This window comes from Pteropus vampyrus, unplaced genomic scaffold (genome assembly GCF_000151845.1).
Source record: "Pteropus vampyrus isolate Shadow unplaced genomic scaffold, Pvam_2.0 Scaffold196, whole genome shotgun sequence".
NCBI classification, from domain to species: Eukaryota; Metazoa; Chordata; class Mammalia; order Chiroptera; family Pteropodidae; genus Pteropus; species Pteropus vampyrus.
In genome coordinates this window covers 870311-891630 of record NW_011888977.1, presented here as the reverse complement: position 1 = coordinate 891630, position 21320 = coordinate 870311, and the positions used below count along the sequence as shown (strand labels likewise).

At 49.0% G+C, this 21320-nt stretch overlaps 1 protein-coding gene across 1 annotated transcript in view; it reads left to right on the top strand.

Moving 5' to 3' along the window:
* The first annotated feature begins 434 nt into the window (after positions 1-434).
* LOC105299887 (carbohydrate sulfotransferase 8-like) overlaps positions 435-21320 on the top strand; it is a 75464-nt gene continuing 54578 nt past the window's right edge. Inside the window, exon 1 of the mRNA XM_011371847.1 lies at positions 435-645. Within this exon, the coding sequence (XP_011370149.1) occupies positions 516-645 (130 nt within the window). The 5' untranslated portion in view covers positions 435-515. The remainder of the gene's footprint in view (positions 646-21320) is intronic.

Sequence of the window (21320 nt, the reverse complement as noted above, 5' to 3'; positions counted from 1 at the left end):
CAAGGGACAAAGACCTGGATTCTTGCCTATACCTAGAACCCACCATGGGGTGCATGCTTGCTTGTTTAGAGGCTCAGAGAGCTTCGACAGTGCAGGGGGTGTAGCCGCTGTCCCTGGCTGTAGGTCCCAGGGCTTTACACTGGGCTCCCCCAGGCAGATACCAGAGTGACTCTCTCCATGGTTTTTCTGTGGGTGCCAATATAAGAGACCCTGGAGGGAAGCTGGTGTCTCAGCCACAGGTCACAGTGACTGGTCTTCCCTCAGCCTGCTTTGGGCTTAAAAATGTGGAAGGGACATACCTGAGTAGGTTCTGAAGGGTGGAGGGATCCAGGGATTACACATGGTCACGTGCAGTGGCTGGTGCCTCAGCCCGCCCAGGAGGCCCTGTGCCTCGGTGATGGACCATCTTTCTCCCCCTCTGCCCCATAGACTGTGGCCTGATGGATGCCTGGTGTGGATGATGAGGGAGGAACTCGCCTCCCACACCCAACAGGTGACCCCGGAGCGAGGCCCAGATGACCCTGCGGACTGGAACAATGCGGCTGGCCTGCATGTTCTCATCCATCCTGCTGTTCGGAGCTGCAGGCCTTCTCCTCTTCATCGGCCTGCAGGACCCCACGGAGCTCACCCCTCAACAGGTGCCAGGTGAGCTCTCACACTTGGCCCCGCCGCCTGGCTTTCCTGCCCAAGGTGCAGGCCTCTACCCTTCCCCGGTGCCAGCTTTGTACTGAGATGCCTGGCAGGCAGAGGAGGGGTCATGGTCTCCTCCTGGGGGGCTTCAGCCTCAATATGGGAACATTATATCTGATGTCAGACCAGCAGCCTTAGGGTTCTGACCTCTGGCCTCTGGCCTCTGGCCCGTGCACCTCTTTTGGGAATGGTAGCCAGACTGCCCATCTCTCAGCCGGTTATTGCCTTTGGTGAAACTCAGATTTGAGGAGGATTTTGCCACCTCTCAGTGTCTCTTCCATATGATCTGGGACATCAGAGGGTGAATGATTTCTCCCTGAGCCCATGCCAAATGGAATTCTTTCTCTGCCCAGCTCTGGGGACCCCTCGAATCCAGCTCTTCCAGTGTGGGCAGAGGGATTTGGGGAACCTCCTGGCTTTGTGAGGCTGAGACTGCCCCTACTGGTGCCCCACCTGCTGCCTCCTACCCCACCTGTCCCTGGTGACCCACAGGAGGGGCAGCCCCTCCCTGACTGGCAGTGGTCTGCTGGGGACAGGGGGGATGGCAGTGACGGGAGAGCAGGAAGATGGTTCTAGAGCCTTGGGCAGATGGAGAGGGGAGCTTGGACAAGGTGCCTGCTGCCAGTTCACAGCCCTTCCCTTCCCAAGAGAACACAGCAGGGCTAGAGGGCAGCGGGCATAGGGCCAGGGCTGGGGGTCACTCCGCTCTGGAGTGAGAGGAAAGCACTGTTGACAGGCCCAAGGACCAGCATCTCTCAGCAGTGGTCCTGGGGGCCTTGTTAGGGGAAGGTCCATGGAGACACCCATGTGCTCTAGGACATGGACAATATGAAGGAGGAGTGGATCTGGGGGCCTAGCAGAGGGTTTCTGCACTATCCCCACCGGCAGCACATAGCACACACAGGAGAGCAGAGCACAGCCTGGGGCCACCTGGCCCTGGGATGGGGACACAGGGTCCTCAGGGGTGCAGCCTCCTCCCAGCTTCTCCTCAGTGCTGGCTGGCTCACACTCTCAGGGTAGAATGTGGGCCTAGAAGCCATAGATGGAAAGGCAGAAGGAGCACGAGGAGTCCAGAGTTTGGGCCCCAGGCCTGGCAGCTGCTACCAGAAGCCCTGGTGAGGGAGACCGGTGAGTTGATTCTTTCCCCAGAGTCATTGAGAGGTAGCCAAGGCCGTGGGCCCCAGGAGACGGCAGCCAGTCATTGGTGCTGACTCATACCTAGGCTGGACCCTCACGGATGGTGGCTGTCACAGTGGGTCTGGCTGCTCCCCCACTTCCAAAGAAGCAAGGACGAGTGACCAGTATGGCTCCTCTGTGGGGACTTCGCAGCCTCGCATGAGCCCTAGAGTGGCCAACGACACTGTGTCAGCAGAATCAGGCTCTCCAGGGCAGTGTCGTCAAGACAGTCAGAGAGCTGGCCCTGCAGCTGTGTCTCATCTGCGCAGAAGCAAGCTCTTGAAAGAAGGCCTCAGCTTGGTGTCAATGGTGCCTGTGTATCTTTGGTGCATGTCTTGGTTTTGTGTGTGGTTAGGTGCACACATGGGCAGAAGGTCCTCGTCATCAGTATCTGCGTTCTGTGGGACCAACCTGGGAGAGAAAGCATGAATGTGTCTGTGGCGTCCAGCTGGGACAGGGGCCATGCCCCCATCCACGGCACACTCTAGGGGCAGGTGTTATATCCCTGGGTGGGGTTAGGTCATGTGCCACCTGCTGTGCCGTAGCCAGCTGGCAAAGCAGAGCACTTGCTCTTCGCGTCTTCTGTGGGTAGTGGACTCCTGCCCCTCGTGCCGGCCAGCATAGCCCTGCACCACTGCCCCAGTGCACACGTATGTGGGATTCCTAGGGTGGAATGGCGAGCAAGGAAAGGAGTGCAGAGCCTCGGGTTGGCAGGGTGTGTAGGACGGATGGAAGCCGAAGCCAGCATCCCTATAGCCGTGGACCCCGTGGGCCCGACGAGAGCAGGCGAGGAGCACTCTTGGGTCTTGAGCTGTGTTCTCTTGGCTGTAAATGGAGCTCCACCACCCTCACCACGTGCCAGGTGATGGGCAACCTTGACACTCTGCGTAAATTACATCAAACACACTCATAAAACTTTAAATAATGCTTACTTTACTTTCCCTGAGCAAAGTGTTCCTGACACAGGCTGTTTGTGTTGATTTGTTACTATTCATTTATTCTTTCCCTGTACTTCTCACAGCAGCCTAATTGTGATTCGGTACCAAGAAAGCAATATCAAAGTAATTTTCCACAACATTAGTTACAATTTTCTTCTGATCTTTCAAGTGAAACAATCCCATCCTGTTGGCTTCTCTGAGCACATAAACCTTGATTACATTTATCTGTTGGAAACCAGTGCTAACAAAGTGTATATATCCAGTTGTATGGGTGGGTGGCCCCAAAGGCCCCAGACGGGCCTTCTCCCTGTGGATGTCTGCCTGTGGGAGGTGCAGACGCAGGAGGGTGCCCTGCCATTGGATCAGGCAAGGCCGCTGGGGGTGGCCATCTACAGAGAAAATTCTGCGAGCTGCTCTGTCTTTCACAGCGGCAGAGAGTTCACTGGGAACTGCTGTTGCTGGTGCCAACCAAAGCGGGAGTGGGAAGGCGGGCAGGTGAAGATTTGGAAACAAACTTGCAAAGGCCGTCTCTTGGTCTCCTGTAGTCGGAGGTGTCATTCAGACTTCTCTCACGCAGCTACCAGGTGTTAACAGCACCTGAACTTCTCGGGGACTAGTCAGCAAACCTCACCTGGCTCGTGCATTAGATGCGATCTTATGGGGTTGCCAACTCTTATAAATCAAACGTTATTTTCAAAAACGTTTGCTATATTTAAGTCAAACCTTTTGAAACGTGAATCACTGCCAGTTAACCTACCTTCATTAGATTAGATTTTCTTGTGTCTCAGAGAAATCCCCTGTCCAACTCCTTCCCAGCTTCCAATGCCGCCAGGCCCTGACGCTTCAAGAACCGCACTTTTTGACCCAGGAGACTAGCCTGGCCTCTTCCCTAAGTGGAAGATTCAAAGAGCATGCCAGAACCGGGAATGACACCTCCTGACGTGCTAGCCCCTGGAAAGGCGGAAGATAGGCTCCATACCTGTGGCTGGGCAAACTGAATTTTTATGAGCTGCCTTTCTTTATGTCGTTTTTATTACAGAGAGTTTGGAACACACACAGAAATAGATTAGAACAGTACGGTGAACCCCATGTACTCATCACACAGCACCCCCAGTATGGTCAGGCTGGGCCCATCCATTTCCCTCCTTCTGTATGATTTCGAAGCTTATGCCAGATGGAATATCAATTTAGCCACAAATATTTCAATATATTTCTCAGTTTAAAAGATAAGAACTTTTTTTTTTTTAATATTCAACAATTTCCTATTATCATCAGATATCCAGCTGGTGTTCAAATGTCTCTTCATCTCACAAATATTTTAAATACCTTTATTTCCCATTGGTTGTGATCAGTACCCAGATAAGGCCTACACACTGCAGTAGGCTGGTGAGTCTCTAAATCTCTTCCATCTATAAGATTTCCTCTCCATCTTCTCTCTTGCTATTTATTGAAGGAAACCGGGTCACGAGTCCTGTCAAGTTTCTCACAGTCGGGATTTTCGCTTTTTTGTGTCCATTTGGTATAGTTCAACATTGTCTTCTGTTCTTCGCATTCCTTATAAGTTAAGTAAACTAGCAGTGCGATCAGATATAGGTTGGGTTTTTCCTTCTTTCTCTAGTCAGAATTCACATGTGGTCCCATGTTCTCCCATCAGGAGGCACATGTCTGCCTGGCTCTCTTACGTGATGTCGGCCACTCATGATGGCGCCTAGATTCATCCCTTCATTAGGGCTGCACAATGCGATGTTCTGATTTTATCATTTCTTCTTCATTCTTTAAAGTGGGATGGATTTTGTTTTAATGGGGTAAAGTGAGTCATTGTTAGTGACCCATGAAGCCAAAGTAAACGGTGGATCGATTGGTTTATTCGTTGATACATTTAAAAATGTGACTTTATGATATAGATTCTATTGCTAGTACACTATAAATAGTTTTTATTTACATGTTTGGTTTTTGCAGAGCGAGTTTTCTGAAAGCGGGGCCACCCCACGTTTCAGTGCTATAACTGCTCTCTCGAAGCTGTGCAGTTGTGGGTGGTGGTGCTGGGGATTGGGGCTGGTACTGGCTGTCAGGTGGGAAGGCAGCTATGATGACGACAGAGCTTGCCTGACCAGGGGCCCCAAGTGCAGACAAGGGGCTGGACAGCCCTGATGACTTCCTGGTCTACGGCCTGCCCCAAGGCGTTCCTTCCAGGGCACAAGGGCATCTGCCGGTAATAATAATAACAAACATCAATCAGGCATTTACCATGTGCCAGGTCTTATGCTAAGTACTTTACATGTTTTAATGCATGTAATTCTTATAATCAATGATTATTCCTATTTACAAATGAGATGCCAAGCACTCCCTAGCGTGGACGCACAAACAGCAACACTGCTGATGTTGGCACACACTCTCAGGCACTCACCTTGTGCCAGGCACTGTCATAGCACTTGACACATATCTGGCATTTGTTTAATACTTACAAACATCATGAATTAAGTATCATTACACTGTCTGACACACGAGACTGCTGAGGTAAGAGTGGTTAAGTGCTGTGCTCAAGACCACACAGCTTTGGTCTTCAGAGCCAGGATTTGTCCCTACGCAGCTGGCTGTTGCCCACTGCACCTACTGCCTTCCCAGTAACTGTGATGCTCAGTACTACCTGGTCTGGGCCCAGAGCAGAGCCTGGGCAGAAAGAAGAGCATGGGTCAAGGTTCGGAGGCGTGAGAGAATGTGGCAGGGCAAGAACTCCTGGTGATTAGGGGCTGGAGTACAACCTGTGGATCTAGACTTGTGGCTGAAGACGCAGCCAGGCAGGGGCCTGGGGATCCCTTGCAGCATTGCAGAGGAGCGAGCCTTTGCCGCAGGGGATGGGAGCTCGGGGGATTCTGAGGGAGGAAGTGGCCATTAGAAGTCCAGTCTAGTGGCTGCATGTCATGGAGCTGTGGGCGGGGGTGGGATGGGATGACAAGCACAGAGACCCGCTGGCAGAGGCTGAGTGAGGCCTGAAGGGATGGCAAGGCTTAGGGTGGAGAGGGTCTGGGAGGGGTGGATTCAGGGCATCGGGGTCAGGTGCAGAGTGGGTGGGAGGATGAGGGGGGTGAGGAGGGCAGCTGTCTTGGTTCAGAATGACTCTGGCTTATGGTTTCTGGCTCTGGCAGATGAGGTTAGGGGTGCCCCTCACTGAGGCAGACATGCCAGATTGGAAGTGGTCTGGGGGAGCAGGCTGCAGACCACGCATTCTATTTTAAGCAGATGGTATCTGAGATGCTGAGCAGGTGTGAAGTTACCCTATAAATCCTGTGCCCAGGGCCCCGGCCCCACAGACTCAGGGCCAGGGGAGAGAAGCAGGTAGCCTCCACCCTGCCCTACCCCTCCTCCACCTGCATCTCCATTAACACACTCACTCCTTCCCATTCATACATCAGAGGACAGAGCCCTGGCTGGAGTAGTCAGGAGGGCTTCCTGGAGGAGGGAGCTATGGGTTGCTTGTTTACCTTCTCCATCTCACAAGAGATGACCAGGTGCTGACGTCCAGCAGAAGCTATGAAGTAGGCTTGGATGAGACTCTGTTGAAGCCTGGGGTTTCTCCCCACAGCACACACTGCTGAGTGTCTTGCCCAGTATCTCACAGCTAGAAATCAACAAAGCCAGAATTTCAAGACCCATGGGCCTGACTGACTCCAGGGTCCTGCTCTGGTCCCCTGGAGGCAGGGCTATGTTGCCTGGAAGAAGTGTGGCCCTCATTCTTGGTCCCGAAGTTCCCAGGGACACACAGCCCCGCCTGTGCCAGGGGCCAGTGATGAGGGCTATATTGCAATATCAGAGGGTTTGTCTTGTTCCTGCAGCGACGATCTTTGTCCAGGTGTGCCCCTTGGAGCTCTGAGACCACATCAGCAGCCTAAAAGGCCTGGGTGGACCAGGGCCACAGGAGTAACGGCCGCGCAGTTCTGACAGCTCACTCGTGTGAGGGTGACGAGGGTGACGGAGTAAATGGAAGTGTGGTGGCCGGCTCTCCTTGGCCTTCTCGGGGAAGGGGCGGCCTGCTGGGCCGAGTCGTCCAAGCCCATACTCCTTCGGGGCCAGGGAGCCAGCCCCTCCAGTTTCCCCAGAGCCGGCTGCTTTCCCCAGACAGGTGGGTTTATTGGCACCCTCTCAAGCCTGTTTCCTGAAACTATTTTCTAACGGCATTGCGGAACATCATATATATTTTCTACAAACCTTGTGAGGCTGACACATCCTTGTTGTGACTGTGAATATCAGAAGTGACATGTAATTGCAGTGATCCATCCTGTTAAGTAGCTGGCAATCTATCATTGCGAAATCAGCAGGGCTGGGACTCTGGGAACCGGTGTTTCTAAACAATGCATCCGCAGCGTGTTCAGGCTCTGAGCGAACGCTGCCCAGGCTCACGAGGATCCGCCTTGCCCTCCCTCCGCCCGCCTGTCTGCAGCGGCAACGAAGGAAATCAGGAAATCGTATTCTGGGTTGAACCACCCACTGAGTTTCATCCTCTGGAGAGCCCTCTCCCCGCCACAGCCGGCACCAGGCTCTCACAGTCAGGGCTGTAACAGTGCCCCTTCCAAGAGTGGCCACTTGGACTTCCTGCCCCTCTCTTCCTTATAAACTCAAAAGTCACTTTGTGAGGCTTCTTGCTGGTGCCACGGGTGGGCTGTGAGCTGGAGCACTGATGGGCTCCGTGTGGACAGTGGGAGTGTTGGAGATGAGGAGGGGATCAGGGGCGGCCGGAGCCCAGGGGCACAGATGGCCGAGCCTGCCTCGATGGGGTGGGAGCATTGAGACAGGGCCTGCATATCAGGGGGATGGGTAACCCTCACACCGTGTTCTGTGCTAATTCCAGGGTAACGTTGATTTTGCACTGTGGAAGGTGTCCCCTGGAGTTGTGCAGAGGGCAGTACAGATGCAGGAGCAGCCGCGGGGCCCCCACATGGTGATCAGCCAGTGAATACCAGAAAGGAGGTCAGTGTCAGACAGGCAGCCCTCAGTTGTAGGCGCCCAGAGCCCAGTGGGTTTGGGGGGCCCTGGGGGTGCTGGCTTTGGGGCCTTCTCTGGATTGTGCTTTTGGGGGTAGGTCTTCATGAAGGATCCTCGCTACTCCCCTGGGCTCAGGGCACCCACTGCGGCCCCGTCTCTGCAGTGGGAGTTGATCTGCCCCCACCCTCTCTCACCCAAGACTGGGCCACGGACTGGCAGCAGCTCCCGGCACCTGCTTCCTTGGTGTGATATCGATTTCCTGGGTTCTTCCACCCTCCCGCAGGTGGAGGCCACGTTTCCCTCCTCCCTGCAGAAGACGCCCTGGGGGTCTCCAGCCTGAGCCTCTCTTTCCTTTGGTGCATTAAAATATGCTAAATGAAAAATAATGAGCATGTAGGAACTAATAACAGGAATCACCTAATTAAATTAAGAAACAGACATCATATCGCTCTAATCTGAAAATTCATATTAATAGAAAATGGTCTCGGAATTGTTATGCTAAAGGTTCCTAGGGGTGGGGAAATTAAAAAAGGAGAGCAGAACAGACGATTGGGACAATCATATCCAATAAGAGCAAGACTTATGTTTTAAAGGAGCTAAAATAAAATGCTAAAAATAGAAGACAGAATCATTGTGTGGATCTAATGAAGTGATGGACAAAAATGGCTTTGAAAACCACAGAGCTCCACACACATGTGTGATGGTAATTTTAAAAACGAGACATTGTAATTAGCTTCAGTGTGCATGAAATGTAGTACTAGTTACAGTTTATTGGCGCCTGGCATTGTCTCAGTGCCCTTTATTTCATCTTTTTTCACCCTGTGAGGCAGGCGTCATTGTCCCCAACTTAGAGAGGTTAAGTCAGATGCCCAAAGCCCTGCAGCCGGAGTGGTCTAAGTCAGGATTCGAACCCAGGTTCGCCTGATTTCAAAGCCCTCGCTTGGCTCGCTCTGCTCTCCTTGCCTGTTGCTACTAGCTAATGTCATGGTCTACATCTCTATTTTCTGACGTTTTTCTACCATTTCCTCAAAGGGCATTTCTTGCCGACACCCAGTAGATTTCGGCAGCAGCCTGCCTCCTCGAACCTAGCCCCAAGGCTTCTCTGGTGTCTTGGCTGATAAAGCCCACACAAAGACACCTTCTGAAATTACAGTCCAGCTGGAAAACTGGGTCTCCCATTGTGTCCAGGCCTGGGCGGGGGCCGAGCAGGGCTGGTGGTTCTGATGCCTGCGCCAGCCCCCAAAAGCCCCAGTTTCAGGTTGTGTCTCTGCATCAGCCGATTGTTCCCCCAGGCCCCCCACTCAGGGAGTGAATCGGGCTCTGTCTGCCTGTGACATGAGTCATGATTCAGCAGGCCCAGAGCGGGGCTCAGGTGTGAGCTGACCCCTTTCCTGCTCTGCTGGACCGGAATGAATGGGAGGGACCCAGAGAGGAGGAGAAGGGGTCGAGTCTGTGCGTGAGATCCCCCAGAATCATTCTGGTCTAGGACGCCCTGACCGCACTTAGGCTGGCGTTGACCCTCGTGTTAGGGTGGTGCTAGGGAGACATTCCAGACGGGGCTGAATTTTCTTTCCTTCCACCTGTGCCCCATACCTCCCCCAGCTCTGTCCCCATTCATGACCCAGGCATCTTCAGTGGGGGTCGCCCGACATCAGGGCCGAGCCCCGCTGATTCAGCCCAGGAGATCTGCCAGGGAGAGCAGGCGGACAGGGCAAGACCCCAGTCCCAAAGTGGCACAAGGTCCCAAGGGATGGCCCCTGCTGCCTGGCTTGCCTCCAAGTTCAGGCTCAGGGCTGTGGGGGAGGGAGTGGGAGGGGTGGGCTCGGGACACACAGGGAATCAGAAAACCGCACTCACTGCCAGCGTGCGGAAGCTGGATTCTTAACACACGCTTTTCAAGGCCCCACTAAACCTTCCCAACTTCCTGAGTTGCTAACATGGACAGTGGAGAAATGGTTCTGTGCCAGAACAGGGTCCACGGACAGGGCTGGTGCCACGGTTGCTGTCTTTCTCCGTGGCTACTAGGTGGTTCTTATTTCTTTCAAATCCTAAAAAGGTCATGGTGACAGTTATGACAACAGACGCGCGGAAGGGCTGGCTGCGGAGGCCGATGGCACATCTCCGGGGCAGGAGGCCCGTCAGGGCCGCCATGAGTGTGGGCTGAGGCCCTCGGGCCTCAACTTCCAGCCCTTCCTGTTTATGGTGACACCTTTCATGTGGCTTTAGGGTCTGTATGGGCCTTTTCTTTCCCGAAATATTTGCAGGAAGCTGGAAGGTCAGGCAGAGCTCACCTAAGACAGAAGCTCATCATTGCATATCTGCCAATGCTTTCCTTATAAAGCTTATTTCCCAGGATTTTTGGCTCTGCAGTTTTAATTTGATCATGGTGGAGTTTACTGGAAGTGGACAATACTCGCATTCAAAAACGTTTACTTATATGGGAGAAATAACTGAACCCAGTGGCTTCCATTCCCCCACAGCCACAGCTAGCTGGCTTCTGACACGGGGTAAGGAGCACACGGGGGTCTTCCCATTCTCGCAGTCCGGTGTCCAGTCAGGAAGTTGGACCCTAAGGCCTAGCCATGGCATTTTCCAGCCCTCAGAGGACATTCCGGGTGGAAGATCAACTATAGAGTAGGCTGGCCCCATCCAAGCTCAACCCCCACCTAGCTTGGTTGCTCTCAAAGCAGCTCAGGGTCCAGTCCCGAGCTAGTGGCCTCAGGGGGTCCAGTCCCCAACCAGTGGTTCCCATCCTGGGTTGGACTGAGGGAGTGATCTGTGTCTAAATGTGCTTTGTCCCGGGAGAAGCAGCCTGGTCTGGGACTCCCATCTCCCCTCCTCAAAAAGCGACAACCGTTTGTGAATGCATTTGACCTTTGCCCTCAGGGTCTGGGCCCCTCCCTAGTGGCAGGGAGATGAGGGAGAGACAGGGATGCTGAGGGGGGATGTCAGGGAAAACTCTGTAGGGTCTCCGGGTCCATGAGAAAACGTATACTTAGCGCAGAGCTGCAGGGTGGGTTGGGGGTGGGGACCGCAGTGAACAGGATGGGGACGTGGACGGACATCTACGAGGCGGGCTGCTGCTCGGCTCCAGCCAGGAGTTCTGTGTGGGATGCGGGCCCAAGGTGGCCAGATACTCCTTTTTATTTTATTTGTTTCAAAGAAGCTAGGAATCTATAACATACTTATGTAAATTCTCCCGATTTTTAAGTGGGAGCTCAGATTTTAGAAGGAGTTTTCAGAGTCAGACAATGTCACTCTTGAACCTGCTATTGGTTGGGTGGGCTGGAAGGAGAGGTTCTGTTCAATATCCCAAATCTCCCTGAGGCTGAGACTTGCCCCCCACCTTCTCTGTGCGACTCTCCCTCTCCCCTCAGGACAGAGAAGTGGCGGATCCCCTGGTGGGAAGAGACTCATTACTCTTTCCAGCCCCAGCAGTACTGGCATGAAGCCAGACCACAGGCAAGTCATGGGCAGAGCTTCTCCATGTGCCCGTCGACCCATATGGAGCCCCAAGATACGTGTGTGTCTGGCTCTCAACCACACTAGTTCAGAGAGTCAGGAGCCCTGCCAGAGATACCTGTTCGCCATTCAGGCATAAGACTTGGGGGTCCTAGAAGGTGACTGACTGGTCAGCAGAGATGTGAGCGAGGGGCGGGGCCAGGGGTGGGGGTTTGGGGACGGTGCATGTTGGAACCCTCCTTTCATTTACACACACTTATTCACGTGCAAATATATCCCCCCACCAGCACATTTTTGTTGCTATAAATAAAGGAGGAGTCATTTCCGGACAAACCTTCCTGCAAGGGTGGGCCCTTCATCAAGGGGCTATGAGGTGAGCTGTGGGTGCCCTGTGGGGTGCGCTTGCATTTTCAATGGAAGATGATTTCCTGTTTCCCACAGTGATGGGGTGTGGTAGGGACAGCTACACTGGCCTTCTCTCTTCTCTACCTAGGACACTGTCTATGGCCGTCAGACCTGTCAAGGGTCTCCTGGGAGAGGTGGCAAGAGGCACTTTGCAGACAATTTCTTCACTGCTACCTCCAGGTCAGGGTTGATGCTACCGGGGCTGGGAGTGGGACCAGAGAGCCCAAGGGAGACCCAACAGCATCCAGGAGGTGACACCTGTGGGGGTGGGGGGTGGGGGAGTGGTCTGAGTAGTGACAATGTAGTGAGTGCTGAGCACCTGCTGAGTATCAGCACTGCACTTTATGTGCTTTGCAAATACTCTCCCACTGAAGCCTCACAGCACCCCGTCTGTTTTATAGATAGGGAAACTGAGGCACAGAGAGGCAGAGTCGATTGCCTAAGGTTACACAGCCAGAAAGTGGCAATGCCTAAACTAGAACCCAAGTCTTCAGTTCTCAGACACACAGGATCTTCCTGGTGACTCTGAGCTGGAAATGCCACACTCTGAGACACGATAGTGAAGGGCCAGCCTGGGGCCCGCACGGCTTTGCCACCCTGATGTTTGGAGTGTGCTTTGTTCTTGTGCCTTGCAGACATGTTCTGATCTGTGCACACGTGTGTGCTGGTGAAGGGATGGAGACTTCTGTGAATACGTGTGTGTCTGGCTCTCAACCACAATCATGTGTAGTAGTGTGTGCATACACAACCATGAGGTGTGTGCGTGCCTTGGGCTCACGTGGAAAACACTTCCCACTGAGGTGTGGGGCTGGCTGCTCTGAGTGCACGCCGACATTTTCACCCGCCATGAGCAGGCATGGGACTCACAGTCAGGGCCCAGGCTAGGGTAAATGACTTCAGCACCATGGGGGCAGTTGTCAGCCACAGAGGTGGGTGAGGAATTGCCATGTCAGCAGAAACGTAGCAAAACCAGTTATTGTAACCCCCTGCCCGTGACCTAGGCAGACCAAATAATGAAATTACGTTCATAATATTTTAAGTCAAGTGATCGCTGCTCAAATTAGTTCCTCCCCAGAACCCAGCCAAAAGTAGCAGCAGTAATGAAAAGATTTGCTGGGCTTAAACCAAGTCCACCTGTCAAACAGGTACAATACACAGGACTTGCAAAACATGTGTGGGCCTTGTCCCTTCCTAGGTAATGGGAGGGACAGTCAGGGAGAGAAGTAAGACCACAGGCCAGGAGGAGGTGGGTTTTTATTGCTGGGGCACTTTTCCATTATCGCTCATTTATTTCAGAGATGTTAAGGAGCTCCACCCCGGCCGGGCACTGGGATTCTGCAGAGAATATGTCCACGAGGTCCTTGTTCTAGTGGATCTCATAGTGACACAGGGCGATGGGGCTTGCTGGTGTCCGCCCTCGCGTCTTCCCAAGCAGGCAGTTCAGCTCTGTTGCCAGGAGCTCTTGGTCTGGAGCTATCTCCTCCTTCCACTCTGCAGTCTTAAACTTGGGTCTGAGGCTGATAACTTGCTGGGACTTCCCGCTGATCAGAGAAAGAGAAAGGAAGGGCATTATTAGTATGGCTTGACCCTGGTCTGTCCTTCCTGTGACCTAGAGAGAGGGGCGAGGGAGCCAGGCCAAACAGCAGGAGTCACTTGGAACTGGGACATCCCCCTACCAAGCCTGTTTTTCATTTCTTCCATTTGCTTCACCGAGGGGAACACACAGCCCTTCTTAGGGGACAGAAAATGCCAGAATTCCATGAAAGCAAATACCAGGTGTGGCCAGTGTAGCTGACTGAGCTGATGTGCCCTCCCTCCCTGAGCAAAATGAAACCTAAAACTTATTTAAAACTGAGGAAAGAGAAATCCCAGGAGCCAGAAAATGAGAGGGATTAGAAGGAAGCTGTGAACTCCAGGGAATAACTGCCATGGAGTGGGAAGTGTGGGGTGAGTGGGGGCGGGGCTAGTGCCTTTTTAAAAAAACAGCTTTAATTCAGGTAAAATTTACATCATAATATTCACCTATTTTACATGAACGCTTCCAGGATATTTAGAAAGTTTACAGAGCTCTGCAACTATCACCTCAATCCAGTTTTAGATTTTCATTGTCCCCCACCCCCCAAATCTCTCATGCCCATTTGCAGTTACTCCCCGTTGCCCCGGCAACCACTGACCTACTTTCTGTCTTTATAGATTTGTTTTTTCTGAACATTTCACATAAGTGTAATCATACGATATGCAGTTTTGTACATCTGCCTTCTTTCACTTAGCATATCGTTTTGAGATTTGTCACGTTGTAGCTTGTATTAGTAGCTTGCTCTTCTTTATTGCTGAATAGTATTCCATTACATGGAATTTTGGGATTGTTGATACTTTTTTTGGCTGTTATGACTAATACTGCTATGAACGTTCACGTGCAAGTCTGTATATAAACACGTTTTCATTTCTCTTGGGTAGACACTTAGGTTGTGTAGTAAATTTATGATAAATTTTTAAAGAAACCACCAAACAGTTGCCAAAATGGCTACACCATTTACATTCCCACCAGCAGAGTATGAGGGCTCCAATTTCTCCACATTTTCATTATCTGTCTTTTTAATTATAGTCATTCTAGTGGGTGTGAAGTGGTATCTCATTATGGTTTTAATTTGAATTTTTCTAATGACTAATGATATTGAGCATGTTTTCATATGCTTAGCCATTCGAATATCTTCTTTAGTAAAATCATCTGATGATTTCCTGTTTCCCACAGTGATGGGGTGTGGTAGGGACAGCTACACTGGCCTTCTCTCTTCTCTACCCAGGACACTGTCTATGGCCGTCAGACCTGTCAAGGGTCTCCTGGGAGAGGTGGCAAGAGGCACTTTGCAATTTCTTCACTGCTACCTCCAGGTCAGGGTTGATGCTACCAGGGCTGGGAGTGGGACCAGAGAGCCCAAGGGAGTCCCAACAGCATCCAGGAGGTGACACCTGTGGGGGTGGGGGGTGGGGGAGTGGTCTGAGTAGTGACAATGTAGTGAGTGCTGAGCACCTGCTGAGTATCAGCACTGCACTTTATGTGCTTTGCAAATACTCTCCCACTGAAGCCTCACAGCACCCTGTCTGTTTTATAGATAGGGAAACTGAGGCACAGAGAGGCAGAGTCGATTGCCTAAGGTTACACAGCCAGAAAGTGGCAGTGCCTAAACTAGAACCCAAGTCTTCAGTTCCCAGACACACAGGATCTTCCTGGTGACTCTGAGCTGGAAACGCCACACTCTGAGACACGATAGTGAAGGGCCAGCCTGGGGCCCGCACGGCTTTGCCACCCTGATGTTTGGAGTGTGCTTTGTTCCTGTGCCTTGCAGACATGTTCTGATCTGTGCACACGTGTGTGCTGGTGAAGGGATGGAGACTTCTGTGAATACGTGTGTGTCTGGCTCTCAACCACAATCATGTGTAGTAGTGTGTGCATACACAACCATGAGGTGTGCACGTGCCTTGGGCTCACGTGGAAAACACTTCCCACTGAGGTGTGGGGCTGGCTGCTCTGAGTGCACGCCGACATTTTCACCCGCCATGAGCAGGCATGGGACTCACAGTCAGGGCCCAGGCTAGGGTAAATGACTTCAGCACCATGGGGGCAGTTGTCAGCCACAGAGGTGGGTGAGGAATTGCCATGTCAGCAGAAACGTAGCAAAACCAGTTATTGTAACCCCCTGCCCGTGACCTAGGCAGACCAAATAATGAAATTACGTTCATAATATTTTAAGTCAAGTGATCGCTGCTCAAATTAGTTCCTCCCCAGAACCCAGCCAAAAGTAGCAGCAGTAATGAAAAGATTTGCTGGGCTTAAACCAAGTCCACCTGTCAAACAGGTACAATACACAGGACTTGCAAAACATGTGTGGGCCTTGTCCCTTCCTAGGTAATGGGAGGGACAGTCAGGGAGAGAAGTAAGACCACAGGCCAGGAGGAGGTGGGTTTTTATTGCTGGGGCACTTTTCCATTATCGCTCATTTATTTCAGAGATGTTAAGGAGCTCCACCCCGGCCGGGCACTGGGATTCTGCAGAGAATATGTCCACGAGGTCCTTGTTCTAGTGGATCTCATAGTGACACAGGGCGATGGGGCTTGCTGGTGTCCGCCCTCGCGTCTTCCCAAGCAGGCAGTTCAGCTCTGTTGCCAGGAGCTCTTGGTCTGGAGCTATCTCCTCCTTCCACTCTGCAGTCTTAAACTTGGGTCTGAGGCTGATAACTTGCTGGGACTTCCCGCTGATCAGAGAAAGAGAAAGGAAGGGCATTATTAGCATGGCTTGACCCTGGTCTGTCCTTCCTGTGACCTAGAGAGAGGGGCGAGGGAGCCAGGCCAAACAGCAGGAGTCACTTGGAACTGGGACATCCCCCTACCAAGCCTGTTTTTCATTTCTTCCATTTGCTTCACCGAGGGGAACACACAGCCCTTCTTAGGGGACAGAAAATGCCAGAATTCCATGAAAGCAAATACCAGGTGTGGCCAGTGTAGCTGACTGAGCTGATGTGCCCTCCCTCCCTGAGCAAAATGGAACCTAAAACTTATTTAAAACTGAGGAAAGAGAAATCCCAGGAGCCAGAAAATGAGAGGGATTAGAAGGAAGCTGTGAACTCCAGAGAATAACTGCCATGGGGCGGGGAAGTGTGGGGTGAGTGGGGGCGGGGCTAGTGCCTTTTTAAAAAAACAGCTTTAATTCAGGTAAAATTTACATCATAATATTCACCTATTTCACATGAACACTTCCAGGATATTTAGAAAGTTTACAGAGCTCTGCAACTATCACCTCATTCCAGTTTTAGATTTTCATTGTCCCCCACCCCCCAAATCTCTCATGCCCATTTGCAGTTACTCCCCGTTGCCCCGGCAACCACTGACCTACTTTCTGTCTTTATAGATTTGTTTTTTCTGAACATTTCACATAAGTGTAATCATACGATATGCAGTTTTGTACATCTGCCTTCTTTCACTTAGCATATCGTTTTGAGATTTGTCACGTTGTAGCTTGTATTAGTAGCTTGCTCTTCTTTATTGCTGAATAGTATTCCATTACATGGAATTTTGGGATTGTTGATACTTTTTTTGGCTGTTATGACTAATACTGCTCTGAACGTTCACGTGCAAGTCTGTGTATGAACACGTTTTCATTTCTCTTGGGTAGACACTTAGGTTGTGTAGTAAATTTATGATAAATTTTTAAAGAAACCGCCAAACAGTTGCCAAAATGGCTACACCATTTACATTCCCACCAGCAGAGTATGAGGGCTCCAATTTCTCCACATTTTCATTATCTGTCTTTTTAATTATAGTCATTCTAGTGGGTGTGAAGTGGTATCTCATTATGGTTTTAATTTGAATTTTTCTAATGACTAATGATATTGAGCATGTTTTCATATGCTTAGCCATTCGAATATCTTCTTTAGTAAAATCATCTATTTAGATCGTTTGCCCATCTTTTGAATGGTTAGTTGTCTTTTTTATTGAGCTGTTATTCTTTATTTTCTGGATAAAGTTCTTATTAGGTTTGATAATTTCTTCCATTCGTCGTTTGTCTTTTCATTTTCTTAATGGTATTTTCAAAGTGCAAAAGTTTTTAAATTTGAAGAAGTACGGTTCATAATTTTTTCCTTTTATGTATCATGCTTTTGGTATTGTATCTAAGAAGTCTTTGCCTAAAGTCATAAAGGCTTTCTCCTATGTTTTCCTCAGAGTTTTATATTTTTAGCTCTTACATCTATGTCTGTGATCCATTTTAAGTTAACTTTTGTTCTTTGTGTGAGATAATAGTCTAACTTCATCTCTTTGTGTGTGGATGGCCAGCTGTCTTGTGGCACCACTTGTGACGACTGTCTTTTTCCCCATCGAATTGCCTTGGCACTTTGGTCAAAAATGAATTGGCCATAAATATAAGGTTTTGTTTCTGGTGTCTCAATTCTATGCCATTGATCCCTATGCCAATAGTACAATATTTTAATGACTATAAGTTTATAATGAGTTTTGAAATCAGGAAGTATAAATCCTTTACCTCTGTTCTTCTTTTTCAAGATCATTTTGGCTACTCTGGGTCTTTAGGAAACCATATAGATTTGAGGATTAGTCGATTTCTGCCAACAAAAAGCCTGCTGGGATTTTGATAGGCATTGCATTAAAACCAACAATCAACTTGGGAAGAATTACCCTCTTAACAATATTGAGTCTTCCAATCCACGAACATGGAACGCCTCTCCATTTATTTAGATCTTTAGTTCCTCTATACAATACTTTGTAGCTTTTAGTTTATAAAATATTGCATACACCCCGTTTTGTTAAATTTATTTTATTCTTTTTGATGCTATAGTGAATGGAATTGCTTTCTTAATTCTATTTCTAGATCATTTATTGCTAATATATAGAAATACGATTGGTTTTTCTGTGTCGATCTTGTACCCTGTGACTTATTGGTTAATTCTAGTAGGTTTTTTTTGTGTGAATTCCCTAGGATGTTTTAAATACAGGGTCATGTTGTCTGCAATAAAGAGAGTTTTACTTCCTGTCTGATCTGAATGCCCCCTTTTTTTCTTTCTTTCCTGATTGCACTGGCTGGAGACTCTAGTAAAATGTTAAATTGAAGTGGTGAGTTCAGTCCTAGAGAGAAAGCATCCAATCTTTCACCATTAAGTATAAAGGAAGCTAAAAAATAGGTAAAGGATGACCTTTACCAGTCTGAGGAGGTTTCTTTCTACTGTTAGTTTGCAGGGGGGAAATATTATTTTTATCATGAATGGGTGTTAGATTTTGTCAGATGCTTATTCTACATCTATTGAGATATTTATGTAGTTTTATCTTTTATTCTGTAAATATGGTGTATTGCATAAATAAATCAAGCCTACATTCTTGAGATAAATCCCACTTGGTCATGGTGTATGGTCCTTTTTATATGTTGCTGGATTCAATTTGCTAGGATTGTGTTGTGGAATATTTTAAGAAATAGTTGTAGTTTTCTTGAGATTTTTTGTCTGGCTTTGTTATCAGATTAACATAGGTCTTCAAATGAGTTGGGAAGTATTTCCTTTTCCTCCCTATTTCTGGAAGAGTTGATGAAGGACTGGCATTATTTCTTCTTTAAATGTTTGGCAAAATTCTCTAGTAAAGCCATCTGGAGCTGGATTTTTCTTTGAGAAAAGATTTTTTTAAATGACTAATTCAATTTCTTTACTACAGATCTGTTCAAATTTTCTATTTCTTCTTGAGTCAGCTTCAGTAATTTATGTTTTACTAGGGCTTTATTCATTCCACTTACGTTGTCTCATTTGTTAGCATCGAGATGTTGATGGTGCGCCCTTATATTTGTTAGTGATATTCCCTCTTTACCCCCAATTTTAGTAATGTGCGTAGTCTCTCTTTTTTCATTGTTAAGTCTAGCTAAAAGTTTGTCAATTTTGTGGATCTTTTTAAATAACCAACTTTAGTTTCATTGCTTTTTCTTTTTTTTCAATTTTCTATTTCATTGATTTCTACCCTAATATTTATTATTTCTTTCTTTGTTCTTGCTTTGAGTTTAGCTTGTTCTCTTTTTTTTCTAGTTTCTTAAGGTAGAAGCTTAGGTTATTGATTTGAGATCCAACTTTTCTAATATAGACATGACAGCTATAAATTTCTCTCTTAAGCACTGTTTTATCTGTTGTCCATTTTAGTTATCTCATTTCCCAGATCACCCTTCAAATTTCTGTCTAGTCAATTGGTCTATCGCTTCCCCCAAACCTGTATCACAACCTTGGGCTAGCGATTTTCGAATTTTATCTTCAACAATGTTCCTGGGCATGGAATTTTTCAGTCAGTCTTCAAGGCCTGCTCCACCTTGGTAGAACTTCCAGTACCAGGGAACTGGGTGGGGTGACATAAGCAGCCCCAGGCTAAAAGCCCACAGGCTTATATGTTCTTTCTGAGGTTCAGTATGTTTTTGTGAAGAAAAATAAAAAATTGTATTGTTTCTTAACTATATTGTATAGCTTCGGTCAATTTCCAGAGTTCTTAAATTGTTTTTGTTTGTTTGTTTTTTGTTTTTGTTTCCTGTCTGTCTTTGCTTTTGGGGAAGGAATTTGCCAGTTCCTCACTCAGCCATTCCAGGGGCCCTACCTCCAGGACTGAGGCTTCTTCGTGTCTACACAAACAGCCTCTGTCCTGACCAGGTGCTGAGCTGGAGGACAACCTCTGTAAATAGTGTCTTCGAAAGCCACCAAACCTCTGTCCTTTGGGCCAGTTTGCCTGGGAAAGTCCCAGTTTACATTGTGGCCTGGTGTAATTATTATCACTCTCAGAAGTGGCTTTATTTTTATGATAAATCATTGTATAGATATATTTCCGTAAGAAGAAAAATTAACCAGAAAGAATGGGATGTGAGAAATACCAGTAAGGAAATAAATCATAGGCCTGTAGATAAACGTAAACAAGTACTTACTTTAAAAATAATAAACAACACTAATTTTATGGGGAGTTAGGAACTGCAGTAACATGAAAGTTTAGATGGGGACAGTAACTGGAGTTGACTTCTAAGATCTTTATCTCGTTAGGGAGGGAAATTGAGATAGTAATAAACTTGGTCCTTTATTTTAAAACAAAGCTAACCACAAGAAATATAATGTTTATCTTCTGAGCCTCTGCACTTGCCCCTGTCAGTATAGCCCCACTCCTAATATTAGGCACCTGTTTAATCACCTCCTATTCGCCTCATTGTAAGGTGAGTCCCCCTGTGATTATGAGGATGGCCAACACTCAGCACCGCACAGATGGGCTCAACAGCAGTGTAATGGTCACATGTACTCACCGTCTGGGAGAGGAGGACACCACGTGTCACGCAGGGTCATGTGGAGAGTGAATAAGCGGGAAGTGTGGAGGCAAGCTAGCAATATCAGGAGGGTGGGCTGACCCCAGTTCTCACGGGAAGATGTTATTGGCGTGTTTGGAACCTGGGTCTTAAGAACCAGTGGTGTTAAGACCCTGGGTCTCAGCCACACCTCAGACCAATCAGATCTGCATCTCTAGGGGAGGGACTCAGGCAGCAGTTTTCAGAACTCCACTGTGCAAGCAAATCAAAAGCCATGGGTTCAGAATAGTGCTTCTCAGACTTTAACATAAACAAAGTGCTGGGACAACGTGTTAAAATGCACATCCTGATCCAGCATGTGTGGGTGGGGCCAAAGAGTCTACGTTTCTAACAGCAAGGGTTTATATTTAGGATCATGCTACTAAAAGTGTGACTGTAGACCACTAGCATCTGCAACATAACAACACGTGAGGGCTTCCTAAAAATGCAGACTCTCAGGCCTGACCCCAGATCTACTGGATAAGAATTCCAAGGGCTGGCAGGGCACTGAAACCTGCTACTCAGGGTGAGCAGGGACTATTCTCGGTCCCCTTGGTAAGAAGGGGTTGTTTGGCTAGGAGACCTCATCAGCGGGAGTAGAGTGGTGAGTGGAACTTGCAGTTGGGCCATTTGAGGCCCTCCCGATTTCACCAGATGTCAAGGCAGCACATGATATTGGGCCTTAATTTTAGGCCTTAGACCACAGCAGTAGACCGTCCTAGTGGAGAGTGGAAATGCCCCATCCTGAGTGGGGGGCCGTGTGAGCTGGACCGGAGGCTCCCTGCTCCGCTCCCACCCTGGCCACCCTCTGCCTTTCC